The sequence below is a fragment of the Chelmon rostratus genome, chromosome 23 (genome assembly GCF_017976325.1).
Source record: "Chelmon rostratus isolate fCheRos1 chromosome 23, fCheRos1.pri, whole genome shotgun sequence".
Taxonomy (NCBI): Eukaryota; Metazoa; Chordata; class Actinopteri; order Chaetodontiformes; family Chaetodontidae; genus Chelmon; species Chelmon rostratus.
The window spans coordinates 14,569,576-14,593,137 of NC_055680.1; the positions used below are offsets into that span (position 1 = coordinate 14,569,576).

The 23,562-nt window shown below is 40.7% G+C and overlaps 1 protein-coding gene across 4 annotated transcripts; it reads right to left on the reverse strand.

The window, feature by feature from the left end:
* Positions 1-517: 517 nt before the first annotated feature.
* On the reverse strand, positions 518-6,738 carry LOC121627021 (sterile alpha motif domain-containing protein 9-like). 4 transcript variants are annotated; one of them, XM_041965786.1, is made up of 4 exons: positions 6,701-6,738; positions 6,335-6,418; positions 3,392-3,614; positions 518-3,313 (listed from the first exon to the last, which is right to left on the reverse strand). In XM_041965786.1, exons 3-4 carry the CDS (start codon positions 3,517-3,519, stop codon positions 1,372-1,374), a joined length of 2,070 nt encoding a protein of 689 aa, XP_041821720.1. In that variant the 5' UTR covers positions 3,520-3,614; positions 6,335-6,418; positions 6,701-6,738; the 3' UTR covers positions 518-1,371. The 4 variants fall into 4 exon arrangements, with proteins under 4 accessions (XP_041821720.1, XP_041821717.1, XP_041821718.1 ...); XM_041965783.1 differs by having other exon boundaries at positions 518-3,614; XM_041965784.1 differs by having other exon boundaries at positions 518-3,614; positions 6,361-6,418; positions 6,701-6,716.
* Positions 6,739-23,562: the final 16,824 nt, after the last annotated feature.

The following is a 23,562-nucleotide window of genomic DNA, read 5'->3' on the forward strand; positions in this document are numbered from 1 at the left end:
TTTTGCAGTTATGGCCACCATAATCATGTAAGTACCAATGCAGCAATACAAAATCAATACATTAATAAAGTCCTGCAGTCCTCTAGAAAAAAATCTATTAAGAGAAAATAATAGCAAAATATATGTAACATTTTCTGAAATATGTGTGTATAGGGATAGACCTTAGGGTTATATGCTTAAAATCTGAAAGCATGCATAAAACTAAAACAAACAAACAAAAGCATTAACATGCATGCAACTTGAGGCTTGTTTGGAAATATTATGTTTAGCTATTAGTTTATGTTTATATGTTTATTGTACCTGATGAGCGGAGGAGGTGGACAGCAGTAGTGTTCTCTGATCACACAATCACACAATGCCTTGCAAGATGAGCCTGATATTATTGCATGTTTTTTTGTTTGTTTGTTTATTTGTTTTTTAAACTTTACTCAGTTGCATCATAATAATATTCCTAAGACAAGAAAACTGCATTGGCAAAGGCAAACAGCAGGCACAAATCTACGCTCAGAGAAACTGATTGAAAGACCAAAAATGTGTTTATTAAATTAAAAAGTTAACACAATTAAGACAAATGAATGCTGATTCAATATAAATAGACACATTAAACAAAAACAGTCTGTAAATCTGACATATATTGAAATTGCAGAACATCTGGAAACAAATGTTATAGCAATTTCCCATACATGCCAACTCAAGTAATACGGTATGTACCCTTAACTTTAAGTTTAATATTTCCAACAGCATGTGAAGGCAGCAAACATCACCATCCAACAACATTTTAGTGCACTTCAGCTGAAGTTAACCTCCTCAAAAACTTACACAGAAAACAAATGGTCACATTGCAAGTTGCATTTTATTAATGACTAAATTATTTGCATACATCATTTTCAATGCCATTTTCACAACATACTTGATTGATTCATTGATTAGTGTTAGGATAATGATGTACATAAAGCAATACACTCAAATAACAGGAAGACAACCAATAAACCATTAAAACCAACAAAATACCCAAAAACCCATCTAATACGATCCAATTGCAAGACTCTTACCTCCTATTTATGTTCATATGCAAATACAGAATGGTTAAATGAATACATACATACCATACAGTTGACTTTTCTGACACAGGTGACCCTGATCATTTAGAATTTACTGTACTTCATATCAGACTTATACAGGGTAAAAACTAGTACACTAGCACAGTGCAGCATCTGGTCCAGACTGGGTTGCCTTGACATTGATGGTGCCAAGAGGATGAAGCCTGACTTTATATCTAGCTCTACCACTGGTTATGTAGAGTCAAAATATCTATTAACTTTGTCAAGCTATTGATCCGTGCATCTACAGTACTACAATGTTCATTGTTAATCACTGACCAGACTCTTGAGGAAATCCCACTTTGAAGACGACGGGACCTTTAATGGTGAAGCCAAGATAGAAAAGCATTGGGCTCAGCACTCCCTCAGGTTTAGCCTCTACCGTAGCCACGATTTTCCTCCCTCCAGCACAAACAAACACTTCCTGTTCTTCATGCTCCTGTGGCATGGGAGGGTGTCCTAACTCTACCTGGACCGGGAGAAGGATATCTTGGATTTCTGGGATTTGCCACACTTCCCCACTGACCCACATTTCACTGATCTGCCTCTCTTTCTTCATTCTGTCATGCTTTTCAACAGCTCGCTCAGCATGCATCGTTTGCTCCAGAATTGCATCCAACCTTGATTTGTGAATCCATTTGCTCAGTCCGGAGCCCTTTCCCAGGAAAAACAGAGGCAAAAGGTACCGGCCTCGAAGGTACTTGCCGTACTTAGCTCTTTCAAATGCTTCCTTCATGAATGTGACTTGCTGTTGCAGGTCGAGGTCAAACAAGAGCTTGGGAGATGGTTGCACAGTCTCTCCTCTTGTTTCTTGTTCCTCATCCTCCGAAGTTCTGTCTTCTGACCCGTCATCCTTTGCGGACTGTCGTTCCACTTCCTCATCATCCTCCTCTTGTGCCACCAGCGGCTGTTCCTCGGGCCAAAACAACAGCAGAACCAAAAGGTAAAACTCAGGGCTTCTACGCCCCACTTCTGCGCCCACGTATCTGACTATTATTGTTTGGAGTTCTGTCACCACTGTGAGCTGAGGAGAGTTTTGTATCTTGTTGCTCAAGATAATGTTGGAGAGGATGTATCTCTCAGCTGCCTTGACATCATCAACATTCGCCTCGTAGGTAGTTTTCAAAAAATCTCGGACTGTCTCTAGATCAGACACTGTTTCTTCGGTCTCCTCAAATCCAGCACGCCTTCCCTTTGACATGAAAAGGCCGCGATTCAGATGATCTAGAAGGCCTGGAAAGCTGGTGGATTCAGATGCTGTTTTTGTTGTGTAGTCTCTGTAACAAAGTACCACGTCCTCCCAGAAGTATTTTGGCTCTAAGGATGACATGTCAGGCATGGAGTAAGTTAGATACCATTCAAAAAAGTCGAACTTGGCTTCAACTCCCATTACCAAGTCTGATGGGATGAATGTTGCGCTGCGCTTCTCAAAGGCGATCTTTGCCACTTGAACATAGCCAAAGAGGCCTCGGTTGTTGAAGCTATTTGAAGTGCTTACAACACCTGCTGTGTTATCCATTTCTGGGCCCTCTTCTCTGTCAGCTTTCCTCTCCACGTCTTTAAATGCTTGGAAGGCCTCATCTGTCATCTGTAAGATATCCTCCAGTCCCTTGGCCTTCCTCAAACGGCTCTTATAGACCTGGCCAAGAGTGTCAGCCACAAAAGAGTTGCCTGGAGCTCGTTTAATGGCTTCCTTTGCCCATTTTTCAGCTTTTTGGGAGTTAGTGATTTCTCTCCATTTCTCTCCATTACATCTTTCAATGTAATAGAGACGTGAAAGGGTTTGGGGGTACATGGCGTTCTTTCCGAATTTTTTTGATGCAGTTTTCAAGACAGAGACAGCATTATAAAAATTTTCATACTTCTTTATATCTTCAATCAACTGTGAGAACTTCTGTTTACCTCTGTCTCCCAATTCTCTCTTTGTCAACAAATCCTTGATGAACTGGATTATATGTGGTTGTGGCTCATATCCACAAAGTGGGAACATTAATGTCTTCACGGTAGCACTCCTGGAAATCCCTGAGTCAGCTAGTAGTTTCACAGCCCCCTGTGCAACCACTGGATGAATCATGCATACACGTTCAGGGTTTGAACCGGATGCATTGATAAAATCGGTAAAAGGCTCCATTCTTGCTTCAAAGGGGGGGCCTCCGTGGATGGGATCAGGTGGTCCAAGAATCTGCAGACACTCTGGCATCAGGAGGTAGGACCTGGGAACGTACGCGTTCAGCACCGTCAAAAAAGAGAACAGCTGAGTGTTGGTGGACATCCGGTTTTGTTTTACATACTCTGAAACATTTTCAAAAAGGTGGTCCTGCATTTGTGTGAATTCCTCTGCTGTCAACTCCTCTCCACGGAACACGAAGGTTTCTTCTGTGCTGTCACGGACCACAGATTCTGTTGAGCTATGTGCCATGATGGTAAGCTCAGACTTCAAGACGAAGGTGAAAGTTTTGGTATTTTTTCTCTTTGGATCTGTTTCAAAAATGTAGTCCAGCAGTATTCAAATACCTGAAGAGGTGATAACAACAAAGCACATGTTAATAGAATATACAATAATATACGGATTCTATTTTTATTTTTTATTATTTTTTTTATCATTTGCAGCATAGCTCTATGGATGGTAATCGCAGTCAGCTGGTCATCCACTACTTTGATCCAGATGGAAATATCTCCACAAGTGTTGTTTGGATTGCCATGAAATTTTTTGCAAACATTCATGGTCCACAGAGGATGAACTCCAATAGCTCTGGTGATCCGCTGTCACTTTCTGGAGGACCACCATAAAGTAAATTTCAATTTTCCCAATATTTTGGTTTATGACCAAATACCTGCACAGTTGATGATATTTCCATCACCTTCCCCTATGCTACTTGTTTAGGGCTAAACAGTAAACCTGCTAAATATGAGCATGTTAGCTTTTTCATTGTGAGCATGTTAGCGTGCTGACATTAGCATTTAGCTCAAAGCACCATTTTTTGTAACTACAGCCTCACAGAGCATGGCTGTAGACTCTTTCTCTTCTTTAAAGTTGAAACTTTTGTCTTCATTAATGGTTAACAAGTCATTTATCAACACGTTCAGATGAGAGATTAACAGTTTTTGGGCTGGTAGGTCTGAAAACCTCTTTGACGGTGGCTTTGTATCTTTAGCTCTTTAATTCTCTCTAATTCCTGCTCCATTGCACTTTTGACCTATATTTTTTGGGGAAACAGCTGTAGGGCATCTGGAAAAAAGCAAATTAATAAACAACTTCACATTAACAACTTCAGACTCAAAGAACCAGATATTAACAATTTATTAACATTAATAATTGCAGACAACTCACCTTTTGCTATCTGCTTCTGAGGCCCTTTGTAATAATTGTATTAATATTTCTAACTGCAGAATTAATGGTTTGTTCCCCCTGATCAATGATTTACTAGCGTATCATTGCAGAATTGAAAGTGAAAGTGAAATAGAAAGTGAAAAACCCCTGAACATTATTAATGGTTTGAGTTGTAGTGACTCACCATTGAGGTTTTTCATGACCTGGATTCCAAAAAGTTTGCTCCCATTAATGGTTTATAACTAAAATAGACATACAGCATAAAGCATTACTAAATTATTAGTTAGTAACAATGTATAAACCTGTTCATAACTGTTCATATGATAGTGGAAAGCCCGTCGACGGGGGGGGCAACCGGGTATGTTGTCCCGGGCCTCAGGACCATAGGGGGCCCTGAATGACCCTTAATTTATTTTATTTTACATTTACATATTTCTTCTTAATTAAATCATTGCCTGATGAATTAAATATTATTTTCTTAGCAACATATAACTAAAAACTTTAACATATTAAATATTTCAAATATATATATTTTCCTTTTTTTGCACAACACCCCTACCCCCGTCTTAGCAGAGAATGGTTTGACCCCGCTCTGGCGCACTTAAGGCTACGCTACATACGTGCCCTGAAGCGGGAAATTTTATGTAAATCTGTCATTAAATTTACGTAAATTTGCGAGATCACCGTGACCAAAGCCCGATTCGAATCTGTCACCGGCCGCTTGTAGCCTAATGAGCTGCGGTATGACAAGACGTGCTGCCCGCGTTGAGCGGAGGAGAGAGAAGGTGATGGGAGATCAGGGAGGTAATGTTAGTCTGTGGGGAGCAGGTGCGCGAGGGTGAACAGACTCGGGTCCGGCGGCTGGATTTATCTTGTGTTTACAACCCACTGTGTATTATAGCAAACGCTAATACGAATCCATCACTGAAACAGCACAAACGAGCAGCAGTGGAACAGCAGAGGAGCCTGTCAGGGAGAGACAGGGAGCTGTCAGGCAGCCCACAGTCAGAGCTGAGGAGGGGGCGTGTCCCGGGTCCCACCCAGCGCAACAGCCGCAGATCAGCAGGGAGCGTGTATCAGTCGGAGTCTGCATTCATCATGAATGCGGTTGTTGATGTTGTTGTTGTATTAGTAGTAATGAAGGCCTATCTTTTAACACTGAAAGCATCAAATCAGCATGCACAAAACTGTCAGAAAAATACTTTTTCTGACTTTTCAGAGTCACTTGAAGACCAGGTTTGTCACCTGAAAAAAATATATGCTGCAACATTTGAGGAGGACCTGGGACCACTAGACCCACTTAATGCCATCTATGGCATGGGTCTACAAAGTATTTATGTTGATCTCTGCACAATGCTATGCATTTTCTTGTCTTTGCCAGTGACTGTAGCTGGAGGAGAGCGAGCTTTCAGCAAAATGAAAATAATAAAAAACTACCTATGCTCCACCATGTCACAGGGCAGGCTTAACAACCTAGCCATGCTCTCCATTGAGCATGAGCTTGCTCAAAAACTTTGCTGTCAAAAAATCTAGGCGCATCACTGTTTGAGGGCTTGATAACCCCAGGGATGTGGAGGGGGCAGGCATAGGATGTTTAGTTATACTGTTTTGTTGCTTAGCAGGCAGGCATAGCACTCTCAGTTGTATTGTAACCTACATGGGACAATAGATGGAAATGGTTTGTTTATATTGTGTCACATCACATTACTGTCTGTTAACTGTCCATCTCCAATTAAATAATTAGAAAATTGACACTGTCATTGCTTGCAAAGCGTTAAAAGTACTGCGTATGTTTTCGTGACAAGCCAATGGGGGGGCCCTATGATGGTCTCTTGTCCCCGGGCCCCAGCAAGTCTGTTGACAGCCCTGGATAGTGGTATCCTTTAAGATCTCTCATATTTACCGAATTGAACGTTGTAGGTCACTGACCTGCTCCAGCACTCAGGACCTAATTTCCAGTCAGATCTGTTTGGCTGTTTGCTGATTCCTAATCACAAAACACAAATCACGAAGCAGATCAGTTTTTTTTAAACGCTTGTTATTATTAACAGTCACAGTTCAGTTAAGTGAAAAGATGAAAGCCTTGAAAATGCTATATTTGACATTTCAGCAGCAGCAAGCAAGATTAATAAGATAATAAACTGCAGTATGATAAGAGCACAAATTCTTACCAAATATTGCTCAAATCATGTTTGTTCTGCGATACAAAATAAAGCCACATTTATTTTTAAACAACAAAAACATTTTTTAAAAAATCAAATCGTGTTACCTGTTTGAGTTCCAGCAGGTGTGTGGGTAAGTGAAGCGTCATTTCAAATCATTTGTAAGCAGTTTGAAGCCACACCTTCTGCATACTTTACATTCTTGTGACGTGGATTTTCTGATACCTCGTCATGGACCAGATTCTGGATCAGGCTCAGATTAAGTTTCACTGCCTTATTTTTAAGTCTTAACTGCATCACTTTAGCTTCGGATTCTAAGTTTAAGAAGAGGTCAGATTTTCTACAGAACAAACACAAGGTCCGAAATGAATGTTGGAGTCCAGAAGAGTTGGGTCCAGAGATGCTCTCTTTACAGATCACGAAGCCCGAGTATGCTCCGTAGAACGATGTATGGGTGTCATGGGACATCAGGGGACATGTTAGGTGAGGTTATTTTTTAAAAACATAGAGCAAAACATGGGCATACAGGCCTTCACTCAGAGGGCATCTAGGCAGAGGTATGGCCTCTAAACAGACATATCTCTCTTCATTGGTGTCTATCTACACACACACTCTCTTAAGTAGTGCCTATTTACACATACACACATTCTCTTCACAATTTATCCAAAGACCCCTCAAGTGTGCGAGCCATCCAAGGACATGATGTACCCAAGTACACCTCCCCAGATTGACATTCCACCTGTAGGTACCTGTACCTTGTGTTGAGTGTCACATCCTGCTTGGTGATCCAGCATATTAATGACAACAGGTGTACTGTTGTTTATGTGAGCAGCAATACTTTGAACAGTTCAAGCTTGAAAAACAAGTTGCCACCCGACTTCCTGGTTATGTTTACAAAGAAGTGAAAGTGATGAGCTCAATCATTACGCAACTTTAAATTATAGGTTCTGCTTTCCTGTAAATGTCTTTCTCTTTCTTGCTACTTGATAAGCCTGCATTGCTTTGTGTTGAACCTTTCAATCAAAATAAATCAGCTTCACTGTTAAGTTGTTAAGTTTATTATGAAATAAATCCATAACACAGGATTTCTATAAAAAATATGCTCGTGATCATAGAGTGGCAATTGCAATCAATGAAAACTAGCAGGGCTTCCTTGTTATGATCTCAGCCTCTGAGGCCTCCATAAATACACAGGTCATATTCTCTCTGCAGGCAACAGCATATTTTCTTTCATTCACATGATTGACAGAACATTTGTGCTACATGTGCATGCAGTTAAAGATTAAAGCTGCCCTAATCAGTATATTCACAGTGGATTTAATCAAATAGCCTTGCAGCTGCATTCTGAATTAACCGTGTGGAGGGAATTAAGTGAAAGTGTGAATCAACAGCTGAAGATCTATATGAGACACCATAAAACTGAAATGTAACACGTTGGTCAAAGGTCAGATGCTGATCGATGACGATACCTCAACGATGATCAGCAAGATCCTTAGCGGTAGATTTGATATGAGTGAAATGGACTGGAAAATCAATGGAAATGGAAATCAACTTATTAACTCCAGAGGAAAAGTCATCAGGACCAATTAAAAGAGTTTCTACTTTGTCAGGGTTAAGGTGGAGGAAATGAACAGACATCTAGACAAAGTTAGCTACTAGCTAGGGAACGTATGGAGTGTTTAGCAGCTAAAGAGATTTTACTATGGTGTCAGTAGAGACCAAAAACAGAGCTAAAAGAAACAAAAACATGACACCAAATGAATGTTTGCATTGATCTGTCTCCACTGGATGTGTGAATAAGCTACTCTTTGAAAAGTTCGTTAAATCCCCTTTACATGGGCGGGTTCAATGCATCAATGGTCCTGCGACACATGGTTTTTCGGTTGCGTTGTCCTTGTCCTGCTTGTGATTGAAGATTTGCTCATGTTTGATTGACAGCCAGTGGATTTTGACTTTGGTCATATCCTGCTCTTCCAGCCGCGCCTGAAACTGAATGCAGATATGCAAATCTCTCAAACTCCAGATCAGTTTTTCTTCGTACTGACTCTCTTTCTCTGTGTGTTTGTCTCTCTCACCTGCTTCAGCAGTGAATCCCTCTCTGTAGGAAGAGTCAGCTTTCCCGCAGAGCTTATTCTCATTTTTATCACAGTTCTCCTGAGTTTGGGATCTAAAACAGTTCCCGAAAGAAAAAGATTCATTTGAAGACAATCATGTGGACACTTCACATGCAGTACATCACAACATATTGCCATATAGCCAAAATAGTAAAGGTTCAACAGTTTGGGAAATACATTTTTTGGGTTAGCTTGCCCAGAGTTAGCTGAGATGCTTAATACCAGGCTCACATGTCTGGTACATTTGAAGCTACAACCAGCCACCAGTTATCTTAGCATACTATAAAGATCTATATAAATAGCATTTTTTTTTACACGTATGCTTCTTTATGGATTAATCATACAAGATATAGCATGTTAATTGGAGATTAGAGAGGTTGTTTTCATCTTTGAACAGAGCCAAGCTAGTCGACTAGTTTTAGCCTGTTTCCAGTCTCTATGCTAAGCTACGCAAACTCAGGGTTGCCAAACATTTCTCACGTTAAAAACAGAAACAGAGATGAGCAGGTGAATGTATAACAATCGCAGTCTTTCTGGCACAGTTAAAGTTAAACCAAGTCAACGCTGGTTATGTACTGTAACCGCAGACTCTATGAGTATTAGATCTTACAATACTATCCGTTTCTCGACAGATTTCAGTCATGAGAGTATCTAACATTATTACAGACATATGAAACAGCCTGTCAACTAGCTTCTCAGCAAACACAAACAGTTCAGTATACTTCTAATAACATAAGTGATTACAATTGATGATAAAATCGACTTAATTCCAGACTTTTAGAGTGTTGTCATATTACCAGATTTCATATACAGCTACTGCTAAAGAACAAGATCTGTTTACTGAAAAATAATAATTTAATTTTCTGGAGCAGCAAGTTTCCCTCACCCTGCCTTGTTTTCCTCAGAGATTTCCTACATGTCGGAATAGAATTGTCATTAATTCAGCATTTAATAACTCACCGCCGTGACAGACAAAAGGATAACGACTGTTGCAAGAAAGGTCATCCCACTGATACTGGAAGTCTTTTCTGATCGCAGCACAGTTCTCAGCACCTCCCAAGTTATTAGGGTTATTTTTCTCCCAGTTTCTGAAAGAGCCAGCGTTTCTGTCAGACCACATCCAGTCCTCTCTGATCAGACCGATCCAGATGTTGAGGCCGTTGCCTTGCACATGCACCTCCTGATTCTGCACCTCAGTTTTCACACTGACCAGGTCAGTGTGATGCAGTCTGCAGTAGCTCTGAGCGTCTCGCCACGACAGAAGTTCTGTATTTAGGAAGTAATTTTCTTTCCCCTGGCTGTCATCTGGAAGAAAACATTTCATTCATATCAATTCATCCATCTCGAAGTTCTTTGAAACCATTCAGGATTGCTGAGGTCATGTCTTTTGTATTTTTCTGGGAATGTGGTGGGTTTTAGCAACCAGTGGGGAGGTTACTTTCTATATATTTTAACAAAAATCCATATCACCAACACATGGTGCACATTTGATTGGCTGGTTCCAGTATTTTTAGAGCACTTTTAGACCAACCAACAAATAAATGAATAAGGATTTGGTATTTTCCCACCAGAACTGTATTCCCAGCACTGTGGAGAAGGGCTTTGACAGAGAAGAAATTATCTGATTGAATACAAGATGAAAAATTCAAGTAATTAAAACAGATTTTTTAGAGACAGTTCAGCTATCCAATCTCTACTTAATATATAACTACTCTCCAGAATGGCGAAATCTGTTGTCTGAAATTTGTTGTGGCTCATCATCATCCCATGAGGATGAATCTGACTGTTGTTGGCGACACCTGTCTTTTAGTGCCACTGTTAGACCAAAATATCCAGAAGAACTATCAGAATTATCAAAATCTAATGGGCATATCATATTGGTATTTACTGAGATCTTTAATGCTCCCCAATGGATGAACCTGAACCCTTCTGGACATTTTTATTACTCTTCAGCCTAAAATCTAAATTTTGGAGGAGGCTGTAATTCATAAACTAAGCAGATTTTGTTAATTTCAAATATTAATGCTCCCATTAGGACAAACCCTTTGAACTTAATGAAGCTATTGTCTTTTCTGTTGCACTAAACTACACTTTGTTTTACTTTTCTACTGTCGGGTACATGAATACCGTCGCCTGTGAAGGTCGCTAACCAGGTTTTTTACTTTTTTCTTGGCATCAACAAAAATGGTTAGTCATCAAATGCAACCTTCAGCAAAGCACGTAGATTCACAAATGTGTGTATTAGTGGTAGAAAACAGCACTCAAGCACCAATCATTGTTCCGACTTACATTCAAAGCAAAGAGAAGCCTTCAGGTCGCTGCACTGGTTGGCGTACCAGTAAATGCTTGGCTTCATATACACACAGTCGCCGTAGGCTTTGTCCACATTCCAGTTGAAAACCGTAACCTCCCCAATGCCCTCAGACCACACCCACCACTCAGTAGCTCTTCTCTCCAGGCCGATCCAAAGGCGGCTCACATCGGCATTGCCGATGCTCTCCACCAGTTGCACGCTCTTCGTCATGCTGTCTATAGTCGCCAGGTCATCGTAGTTAATTCTGCAGAGGTTCTGAGCTTCACTCCATGTTGCAGGGGTGTTTACAAAGTGGTACTGACGCACTGTGGAGCAAAACAGAATTTGAAATTTTAAAATTGAAAATAATCCCCCCGTGTGTTCATTAATTTCTCAGTTCATTAATGCTTCAAGTGGTTTGGAAGTATGTCACACAAAGAGGCGGCATATCACGTCCTAGGGGCTATACAGAGTTTGATATTTAGTAGGAATTTAGATTTCCAACAAATAAAACATCCCACACACTGTTCAAAGTCTATAACTAGAACACTTAACTATTTAACATTTATAAAATGCATTAATTAAATATTCTAGTTGTGAGCCCAGTTATGGATTGCTCCTAAAATCAGCGGTACAGTTACAACGTTAATGAAAGCATGATTGTGACTGAGTGTTGCAGTGCAGTCTCAGCTACCTGTGGTACTTGACATTGCTTCTGCAGTGTTGATAACAGCCATCAAAAGCATCAGGAAAATACCTGCAATTCAAGTATTGTTAGTCTATTAAATCTGAGGGGGAAATGCAGTTACAGTCATCTGTTAGAAACTCAAATATGCACATTTTAGCTTCTGTGTCTTAATTTTTCAGACTGTTTCCATCTATTGTTTTAAAGATGTTAAATGTGTCTGTATTTGACTGACAGCAGTTCAAAATTATACTGTATACATCCCCTCTATGTTTGGAATTAGGTTTTCTTGTGCTTTAATGAACCAGACTTGCAAGAACAAGTTATTTCAATTATTTGAAATGCACTTTGTCTGTATATCAAAATATTTTTGATAATTTCTCAACCTGAAGATGCCAATTGCACCATATCTCCACCAAATCGAGTGCTTAATGTTATCATTTATATAAAAAACAAGCACGTAATAAATGGTTAATCACGTATTATAGTTGCAACCAGATATCAGGACATTTTGAAGTGTTTGTAATTATAAAATGAAATTCCATAACACAATACAGAGTCCATGACCAAGGTGGTGACACCTGATATTGTTAATGTTGTGGTCAAAGTTGGTGCATGTTGTTACACTCACTACTGGCCTTAAATGTCCTTTAACATGAAGTCAAATGAATGTACACACTACACATACTGAAAACTAGCTGCAAAGCAAATTTCAAACATTTACTTTCCACTCTGGTGTGTAAATTCCTGTCATTGTCAGTGTTCAGTGGGCAAAAAGTATATAAAGTCTTTAACACATAGAATCATGAACATTTCTCGTAATTAACAGATTGATGACTGTATTGAAACAGCATAATATTAATGACGTGTCGTTTTCCTTTAACGAGAAAACAGAGATTTTAATTAAGTTAGTTTTACCTGTAAAAAAGGATCCAGGATCCATGGCTGCAAATGTAGATGAAAGAGTCAGGATCCAGAACCACATTCTTGTTGTCACAAGGACAGGACTCAAAAAATCACATATTTATATATATATATATATATATGTATACAGAGAGAGTATATATTTGGAAATGAAAAGCATAACAGTTTAAAATCTTTTTTTGTATCACGTCTACAGGTAACAAGCAGTGAAAATGATTTTTAAAAATGTTATACATGTACCTCATGTGATGCTTCGCGTCGTCTGTGTCTCGCCACTCTAGCCCTGCACTTTATAGGGATGTGAGGCTTTAATGATTTATACTGTATGCAAACGCACCACAGCGTGTGATGGTGCCATCAACGTGCATTTGACTACGAGTCAAATTTCCGTCAGGATTAAGGAGGATTAAGGTGACACGGTCTGGTTAAAGCCTATAAATCACTTCAGAGATTAAGAAAATTATTTTAGATTAAGTGTTACCTTTTGTTGTTGTTTCAACTCTCAGGTCACAGTTTCGGGGGGTTCTGGGGTCAAAAGCATCAGCAACCACACAGCAGAAACACAAACATCAATAAAACAGACATGGATGAAGTAAAGGTTTTGTTTTTATATTTTTCTTTATTAACAAATGCTTTAGGACTGATAAACCTGAGCACTGAACATGAATATTGCCGAAACGCCATCACAGTCGGCCTCAAAAACAGTCTGAGTGAAGCTTTTAACTGTGCACAAAGCTGGTACCCTCTACTGCGTTATTGCTGAACCATGATCTTACTGGACATATTAACTGGACTCTGACCTGACCAGATCTTCATTCAAGTCCTAAAACTAGATAAAGAGGTCCTAATTAAACATACAATGCAAAAATAAATACACTTATTATTACCTCAAACAAGGAGGTTATGCTTTCGGCCAAGTTTGTTGGTTTCTTTATCTGTTTGTCAGCAGAATCATGGAGACATTACGGGCCAAATTTTCATGAAACTTGGTGGAGGGGTGCAGCATGGGCCAAAGAGGAAGCCATTCAGTTTCAAAGCAGATCCAAATCACCTGGCGGATGCGTGAATTATTTTTCACTTTAGTTAACATTGTGAGATAAATGTGGAATAAAAGCGTCTGAAAATCCAGTAGATGGTAGTGAAGTTCAACAGCGACAAAACATGGCCAGCTGTCAAAATACAGTGACTCTATATCACAATCCATAACGGGTTTACACTTGTTTTAGATCAATTACTGTCTCTAGATATTTGTAAAAGACACGTTTGCTGTAATAAATGCAGATGCAGAGTCTAAACTTAGTGCAGACAGATGGTTTCAGTTGCATACGAAAGACACTTCAAACACAATCAAACATAATTCTCTCAATTCCAATAGATGTCGAGGCAATCGGGCGGTAATCATTTCAGAGCGGTGGTTTTGAAGTTTTCAGGAACAGGCACCTCCCTACACCCCTTCAGTACCAGGTAATCTATCAGGACCAGCTACCTTTCTTATGGTATTATGTTATGGGAGAAAGTTATCAAACCATCCTGGCCAAGGCCGAGGAGCTGCCTTATCAAATCCCGCTCAGTGTTGAAGTCTGATGTATCAAACCTTCCACAGAATTTGTTTAACTCATTTGCATTTGCAGTCATCCCCGCGATTACCTGCAGATGGTTTCTTTGTCTTCATCCTATCATTGTGCATGCTCGTTCCCTTTGTAGAACTCTAACCGGTGCACCAACCCCACTGCTGTGAGGCCTGCCTTTCCTTCCTCTGTGCTGCTTTCAATTCTGCATTTTTACGTTCATCCTTTGGAAGAATCTCGACACATTTCGTCGGCACAACATTGTCCACGCAGAAGCTAATAAGGGTAATAAGTCTCAGGAGGATACATTAATGAGTACAGAGCACATGAATACAAAGAAGTTAGCTGAACATGAGACGATCACTTCTTCTTCTACTACAGTTAAACCCATTTTAACCCCTTCAGCGCTGAAGCAATGTGGGCGCCTCTGCTTAACAATTAGCATCCTGTAATGAGAAAAAAACAGGTTTTTAGAAAAGTACTTTATTTAAATGAGCACAGAACAATTATACTGAATGTTGGTCCAAATGAGAAAATGACATTGCCTTTGCCCAAATATGGGCCATTATGTGTACCAGCACTTGATATGGTTAAATCATTGGGGGGGTTTTTTTAGATATTTTTGTTTAGGACCACTGACTGAACTAAAAGGGCCACTTTTTAATCATGAGCTCAGTTCTGCTTGAGGTTTCTGCCTGTGAAAAGGAAGAAATAGTTGCTCATGAGGGAATTGTTGGGTCTCTGTAGATATATGGTACCTGTGCCGTACCTGCTCTGTATGAAAAATAACTTCTGTTTGTGTGATTTTGTGCTATAACAAAAAAAATAATTGAATTTCTTGATTCAAGTTTATTATCTTCTCAGAGGAAGAGTTACTTTTTTAAGGGATATAAGAGAAGATTTGTACCACTCTCATGTCTTTATGCTAAACCTGAAGCTAGCAGGTAGTTAGCTTAGCTTCATTTAGCACAAAGGGGAAACAGCTAGCCTGGCTATCAGCACCTCTGAAGTTCACTTATTAACATGCTCTACAAGATACTACAAGATAACAAGAGTAACTAAAGTTGTCAAATAAATGTAGTGGAGTAAAAAGCACAAAATTTACCCCTGAATTTGTCAGTATAAAGTAGCAGAAAATGAAAGTTCTCACGTACAAGTACCTCAAAATTAGTGGGAGGATCTTGTTGCTTTTGGACAGTCAGGCTTGCCAGCTCCTCCCATTTCCATTTGTTTGTGCTAAGCTAAGCTAACTAGCTGCTAGCTGCAGCCAACATACAGACAGGTGAGTAGTTTGTTTCAACACAAAACTTTATCAAACCGTTGTGTCGTCAGTGGGTCTGATGACGGCTGACAATCAGCGCTAGTTGAAATGTGTCTGGAGTCGCCCTTTTTATCGGGAGGGGTTACACTCACCTATCTTCTTTGCGACCACTAATGGCTCACGTTGGAAGATGACTCCATTTTTGTCACGTCGCCAGCCGATATTTAAATCAGTCACCCGCTGATGTTTTAGGCCCACCTCTAACTGAGGGAAACAACAACCCTTTTTTCAACGTCATGCAATCCAGTTACACCTGCAGCTAAACCCTGAGGTTAATGTATCGCTAAATAATTATAAAGCTGAAAATTTTAAAAAATGTACATATCTGAAATAAACATTTTTCTCTTTCTAACGCAGAAGCATATACACATATTATTGTCAGTATGACTTTATCAGTTATTTTACCTTTTTCAGGAGTGCATCACTGATGTCATGAGATGAGTCCATGAGATCCACATCAGAGCGCACCTTCATCCTTATTACCATTTTTTTTACTCTGAGAGCTGCAGCGTCCCAGCACAGAATCATAATGTTAGTCATCACTGATGTTACTGTACTGCTGTGAAGTGCTTTCAACTCATCTCATAGTTTTTTAAGTGACAAAAAAGACATCACCAATCACAAAGTATCAATAAACATCATTTTAAATCTGTTGTTGGCCACTTGGGGGCAGTGGAAACAAACAAACACAACTACGACAAATAATCGTCCCTGAAAGTTGGTGTGTTGAACCTGTTAGCAATCGGTTAGCAGTCGGCATTAGCATTCATAATTCATTTATTAATGTGCCACTTGACGTGACTCACCGCCCTGGCAGACGAACGTGGCCTTCTCGTGACAGTCAGCACCAACCCAGCGTCCCTGCTGTGACACTGCAACAGAGGCACAGTCTCCTCCACCCTCCTTGCTGCTCAGCCAGTACCTGAAGGAGGCTTCTCTTCCATCCGACCACATCCAGGCGTCATTGAACAGGCCGACCCACACTTTGATGCCCTTCCACACATCGGCTAAATTGGCAATGTCGGAATTATCGGTCTCGGTGCTCACAAAGGCCATGTCAGTGTGCCAAGTTCTGCAAAAATGTTGACTGTTCGCCCAGCTTTCACTTTTTGGGTAAAACACATACTTTTCCTCACCACCCCGCTGACCTGAAGAGACAAACAGGGAGAATTTCAGTTTTTTCCTCTGCAAAACGAGCACAGGTCAAGCAAGAGATTAGGCGTAAGGAAAAATAGCAGAGAATTCACACAAAAGATTACTTTAAATGTCCATGCTCCCAGAATAGAGGGACATGTATGCAAACAGGATGTCCTCTCACATCATTCGGTGGTTTGTAGGGAGGAAAATTGTATGGAAATTTAGGGAAAATGTCCACTTTTGCATAATTCTATCTTGTTTGAATTCCAGTTGAAGTTGGTGATGCTGGTGTGTTAGTATACAGTGGTTCCCAACCTTTTCATGTCGTGGCACAGTATATCAACCAGCATTTACCTGGAACACCTCATTACAGGTGAGAGTGAACATGATTAGCTAGTAAAATGTGTAATTTCAACAAAGAGACATTTTCCTTAAAGCAAGACACTGCAGGTGATATGACTAAAAATTAGCTGATAATGTTTACCCTTATCACCTTAATAGACATCACCATGAAACTCCCCCAGCTGATTACTTACATTAAAACAATATTTTTTTTTTGTATTCCAAGTTTTCTAAAATGTCATGCTGAGCTGTGCAAACGAGACCGTATCTAATTAAATATGCACTAATATGTATAAAAGTCCAGAACACAAATCTGAACTAAATCAAATGTGTATTTTGGATATTTTCTAGTGCATAAAAGCTTGTTGTGTCTTTAAAGAGAAATTCCCCCCCAAGTTCACCATCTGTATCTGAACTTGGTTTACTCTTGTCTTGTGTCCCACATAACCATCTCACAGCCTCTCAGTCCACCGGAAATTGATTTTTCTCAGGCTTCTGACTGGCCGGTTATGGTTATATCGCCACCTGGTGGTTTGTGGACAGGACAGCCACACTCTCACCCTCATCCTCTGCATTGCTTTCTGCCTCCATCCCCTGCTCGCTCCTCCCTGGCCGTGTACTTCCTCTGTGCCGTCAGACCTGCCATCCTTGAGCTGTCCACCAGATGTCCCTAGACTTTTTCTCTTTTCTCACTTCTGCTTCCAGCCACTACTTGCTGCCCTGCAGTCACCTGACATACCTGGCCAGTGACACACGTTCCCACATTTCTCATTGGTCCTGCAGGATACCAGGATACCAGCCTTTTTCCCCAGTCAGTCAGTACCAGATCGTCCAAGCTGCTTTGTCGGTTCAGTGCTGTTTTCTGGCCTCTGCCACCTGTTACCCTTTACCCTTAATCCTAAAACCTGTCCCCCTGAAACCTGTACCTGCACATGAACCTGACAGCACCTTCCTGTCTACCTGTGTTTGGACATTCTATTCCTTGTTTCCTCACACTAACCATCCATGACTGATAGCAGCAGTTTGAATGTCATTACATTTTAATTGTCATTTACTCACGGCCGTAGCACACGAAACCCTTTTCCTCTTCACACGGTATGTCATTCCACAGGCCCGTCTCAGACATCTCTGCGCACCATTCGCCGCCTGCGACGTTATTGGGCTCGCCGTCATTCCACATGGTGAAGCGCGGTCTGCCCCTGCCGTCGGACCACATCCACCTGCGGGTCCCTCCTCTCTGCAGCCCGATCCAGCTGCGTGTCACGTGACTGCCCAGCGTGTGGTCCAGCCTGTTCTTGTTACCCATGCTGTTCACAGTGGCCAGGTCGGTGTACTTTACTCTGCAGAACCTCTGAGCCTCATGCCAGGTCAGGGACTCATTGATGAGGCGGAACAGCTCAAGGTCTTTCAAGAAATGCAGAATCGTTAATATTGACAAACATGCAAACATGCAGTCTCAAACCACCACCCAGTGGTGCACAAAAAGAAGCCATCAGCAGAGTCAAGGTAAGAAATGTTAGAATGTTGTTGAGGTTGAGGGACTTAACATCATAAGGATGAATGCAACCAGTGCAGCAGACCCGAACAAGTAGTCCTTTACCCAACAGAGTATCACTGACTAGTAGGGAGGTACAGATGCAGATGTCAACATCTGGCACTCAGGAGGGAAACAGCAATAATCCAAAATACAAATCTTTCACTCTAATGTAAAATCAGTGCTGCTTTGGCACTTAGACCTGCAGAATGATGAAGACCACAATCAGCAAAGTGCAAACCTTCATCAATAACTGCGTAAGGAGAATTCTTAACATCCACTCCCCAGACAAGATCCGCAACAACAATCTGTGGACGAGAACAGAGACGAGTCGCTGGCCGACACTCCAGGAGGGGATAATCAAAAAGGTCACGAAGTCCCTGGATGCGTCACTACACAAACTGAGTGAGTTTTAGTTTAATGGTGACTAAAACAAGCGCAAATTCGTAATAGCATGCTCCGTCATGCTCGTGCATTCACACACCTTCACGTGGAATGAACAGTTAATCAGCTGCCCTTTGGTTTATGACCAACCTTTCCACAAAGGCTCGAGCTGGTCTGTGAATCCATCTGAAAACTGTGGCTGCAAGAGCCGCTGGTTGCGGCTAACAAAGGAGCTAAACCTCCACTCAGCATCAAAATGACTTCTACCATATGCTGATCAAAGCAGACAGCGTGGCACCGCTGTCTTCCGAATACGCAGCATTTTTTTGGAGTGTTTTGGAAAGCAGCTGTCGCACACCGTCAGTAATGAAAGGCCAGGATGTGAAATGAATGTTTGCTGACTGTGTACTTACTCGGCTCAGCAGCGGTTCTTTGAAACAAAACCAGAATCCCTGTGAAACAAAGCATATCATGTTACCATCAGTCAACACTGCTGCTCCAATAAGTTATTACAATAGCTGCGCTTACCAATGAAGGGGACAGCACTGTGCAGCCACATCTTATCTGTGAGAAATAAGAATAAAAAACTTAACAATAACAACAATAATCAAATCATTTTAGATTACAGCACGCATATTGGTTTATATTCAACATCATTGAATGATTTAAATTACTAGCACATAGATTTTTAACATGGACTTACCTCTGTTGTTGGGACCCCTGCAAGCCCAACTGAGGAGCTCAGGTTGTGTGTTGGGAACATTCATGGAAATTTTTCGTACTTTTACATGTCATGTCATGCAAAGTGAGGCCAGCAGTGAGGAGGAAACATGTGCAGATTTGGTTAGGAGTGGTCCTTGGACACTGTGGTGGTTGAACAAGCTCGTTTGGTTGCCCACCTTGTGTGTTTGGGTTGTCAGCGGCGAACATGCCTGTTCCTACATTCTAAAGTTGTCTTAGTGTGTAGTAATACCACAGTAAAATTATACTACATGTTGCTGTTAGTAAGTGTGTACACATGTACACATTTGATGCTATTAGCATTGCCAAGCACCTACCAGAATACAGCCTTGAAATAAATGTATAAATACAACAGAATATAGACTTTCAGGTACATTTTGTTTCCAAATTTTACTGTAAAACGTTCATAAGAAAGATTAATTTTATGTCAAACTCTGGATATAAAATGGAAAAACCAAGAAACAGCAGTGCACAGGATGACTAACTGGGCTAGTGAGGTTTGCTTTTGAAATGTATTCATTTTATTCACAATCAGTTTTCTGAATATTTTCATGGCAAACAGATACGACTTTCTCACCTTGGATTGCATCTTTTCAGAAATGTTACCATAGTCAAACCAAACCAATGCTTTTGCTACCTATGGAGCCAGGCTAGGGGTATCCCACCGTTTTCAGTCATCATGCTAAGCTAAGCTAACCAGCTGCAAGTTGCAGCTTCGTATTTACTGTACAGACATGAGAGTGTCATCCGGCGAGAATGTGAATAAACACATTTCCCCAAAATGTCCAAATTGTCTTTTTCCGTTCATGTAATGCTGCAACCACGATATCATGACATGAACGTGCAAAACACATTTACAATCATCTTTTTTTAAACAAAAACACACAGTCCACTTTCTTCAACTTCAGTGCAGTGAGAGTGGCTGGACTTTCACCCCCCACCTGTGGCACGCACCTGCAGAACAAAAGGCACACTCTGTACTCTGACTCCCTCTACAGGTAAACATGTAGAACAGCACAACAGAGAATACACACTTTGGGCCTAGACAGCTATATATTTAACTGAATAGAAAAAACTAAAGTTAACTATAATTCCACTGTAATGGAATAGGTTCCTATCAATAGATTGATATATAGACTCTATTTATGAAGCTCTTTAAAACAGAAAAAGGAAACTGAGTGCACAACAATGAAATATGAAGTTTTTAAATTAAGAAAAAGACGAATAAAATGAATGAATTTGAAAGTGTAATTAGTGTAACTAGAGTTTATTTTTGCTTTTCTTTTCCTTTTCACTTGGCCCAAGCTGCACTTGACAAAAAGAATATAACTTTTAAATGTTCTTAGCCAATGCTTAAACGTTGTTTCCACTATGAATATACAGAAAACAACTTTATCATCTTTAAAAAAAAAAGGGAAAATTCTGCACAATAGCTGCAGAATCTTTGTAGCGTTTGCTTAAACAAAGTGGGAAGAATTTACATTTCAGTTATCCTTCAAGATTTAATAAATGCCACTTAAACACTTTTTTTTAACTGAAAGTCTTACTGTGCTGCCTGTTTCTGTGCCATTCGTCCTCCAGCTAATCTTGAAATCACTGATGCCCTTGTTCTTCAACTCCGCCTCCAGCTGGGAAGCACACACAAAAATGAGTCTTTACATTTATTATCACTGATAATAAGAAGTCGTGCTACTACAGACGTCTGGTGATCACAACCTGGGCTTTCTACAAATGAAATGTTGAGTTATAGTTAACTAAGTTTGTCCTTCCACACAAGCCTTCACACACGACTCTCTGTGCACATATGAAACCAGATCCTCCTCTTCCTCACCTGACTCAAGACTTGCTGCTGGATGACCGGATCGCTCATGTTAAAGTCGGCCCTGATCCTCAACATGGATCTCTTCCTGAAGTCTGAAAAACAGTTGCTGATGTGACTGCCTTGCTGGCACATTGGTTGTTTGGCATGTTTTTGCAGCATCACTACTGCTCGTTTTTTTTAAGGCAAAAAGTGAGTTTTAAGACTTATTTTCCATCCTCCAGCTTTTGGTTCAGGTTAATTTTCATATAAATTTAAAATAGATTAACTAAGAACCTGCTTGAGATAAATAACCCATGTAAAAAAAATGCTTTCAAAAAATGACAAATCAGCAAATCTTGGACGTTTTTGCTTAAATTACTTTTTTGTAAATTAAAAAACTTAATTTAAATCTTACATAAGCTTGCATAACACTCACAGTAGCAGAGGAACATGGCTTTGGTGTTGCAGGATCTTATGCTCCATTTCCTGTGGTCGATATGAGCACAGCTCGGTTCTCCTAAGCTGTCCGGTGGACCCTGCCACTGGTATCTAAACGGGGAGTAACTCCCGTCGGACCACTTCCAGGAGTCTCCGAACAGGCCGATCCAGGCCAGCTTTCCCGCCGGCACCACGTTCAGGACTTCCTGGTTCTCATTCTGGTTCCTCAGGCTTAGCAGGTCTGTGTGGTGCTCTCTGCAGTAGCGCTGGGCGTCGGCCCACTTCATCTGGGTTTCCACCAGAATCTTTGTTTCCGGCGCACCGTCTGCTGTGACCACAGAATAATCATGATGCAGTAACACATACTGAAAATATCCTTTTTTAAAAGGCTCTTGAGGTGGTGATCTAGCTTGTTTAGCTGAGAATGTGGACATTCAGTAAGAGTGAAGGATCAGTCAGAGCATTTGCTTATTGTCACTGTACACTGAGAGTTTTGTGCTTTGTTTGATGAAAGCTTTCATGAGTGTGGCAGCCTTTGTATTATGCAATCATGACATGATAGATGCTCTACCAGGTGAGCCACAGGACCCCTCTGGATAAAGATCTGATTCCCAATATGAGAGCTTCTGGGAAAGTAGTAGTCTTTAGTGTGGTGGTCATTCTAATAATTAGGAAAATGTCCAACATTAATGGCTTTACATGTACATGTCTTACACATACTGTACACACCTTACAGGTACACCTTAAAACTAATAATAGTAATAATTAGGAACTCCACCCCCTTTGTAGTCTACCAAGACAAAGAGTCATTCGAGTAGCTCTCTCAGGCTAAATGCTAACACCAGCTCGTCACATACTGACACTTGGTCAGGACCCCTTAGCGTGACTTTTTCAACGTGCAGGGCTCCGCCATCATATCAGCAATACTAAAACATATGATGTCCAGTCGCACTTTCAAGATAGAATTAGAGAATAATAACATTAACTTTGTGAAACAGTCACAATTTGGGGAGGTTTAGGCACCAAAACGGTTTGGTATCATGGTTTAGCTTTAAAATAACTGTTACTTACATACGTTACTTCACTTACAAAAGAAGTCAACCCTCACTTTTGGCTTCACACAGGAGCGAGGCAGGTCTCTGGGGTGAAAATCCGGCGTTTGACCCAAAACCAAGGTTTTTTTTCTTTGTTCTACGTGCTAAGCACGTGTTACACAGTACCTTAAAAAAAGGACGCCAACAGGTCCTGACCAAGCGTCCGTATATGACGATTTAGGGGCAAGAACACATCGTCTCTGCTCAGGATGCCATTACTCCACTCTTTCTTTACAATTTGTATTTGATGGTATAAAACGTTCAAAAACTGTGACAACAGAAACCAGCTCATCAACTTCAGATACTTTAACACACGTGAATGCATGCAAATGATGTTTTCCACAACATTACCGTCAAAGCACAAGAAGTAGTGAAGTAAGTCACAGTCCAGGTCTTTCCATTCACCCGTGTGTCGTATGGCAACACAGTGCTGGACGCCCCTCTTTTCGTTGGGCTCACCAACATCCCAGTTCATGAACTCAGCTTCACCGTCTCCATAGTGAGCCCCGCCTGGCAGAGACCACCTCCAGGTTACGACATCTTCATACAACCCAATCCAAAAGTCATAGAGGTTATTCTCCATTTTGTCAATG

Coding starts and splice junctions, on each gene's coding strand:
- LOC121627021 (XM_041965783.1), bottom strand. CDS start 3,519: ATGGCACATAGCTCAACAGAATCTGTGGTCCGTGACAGCACAGAAGAA.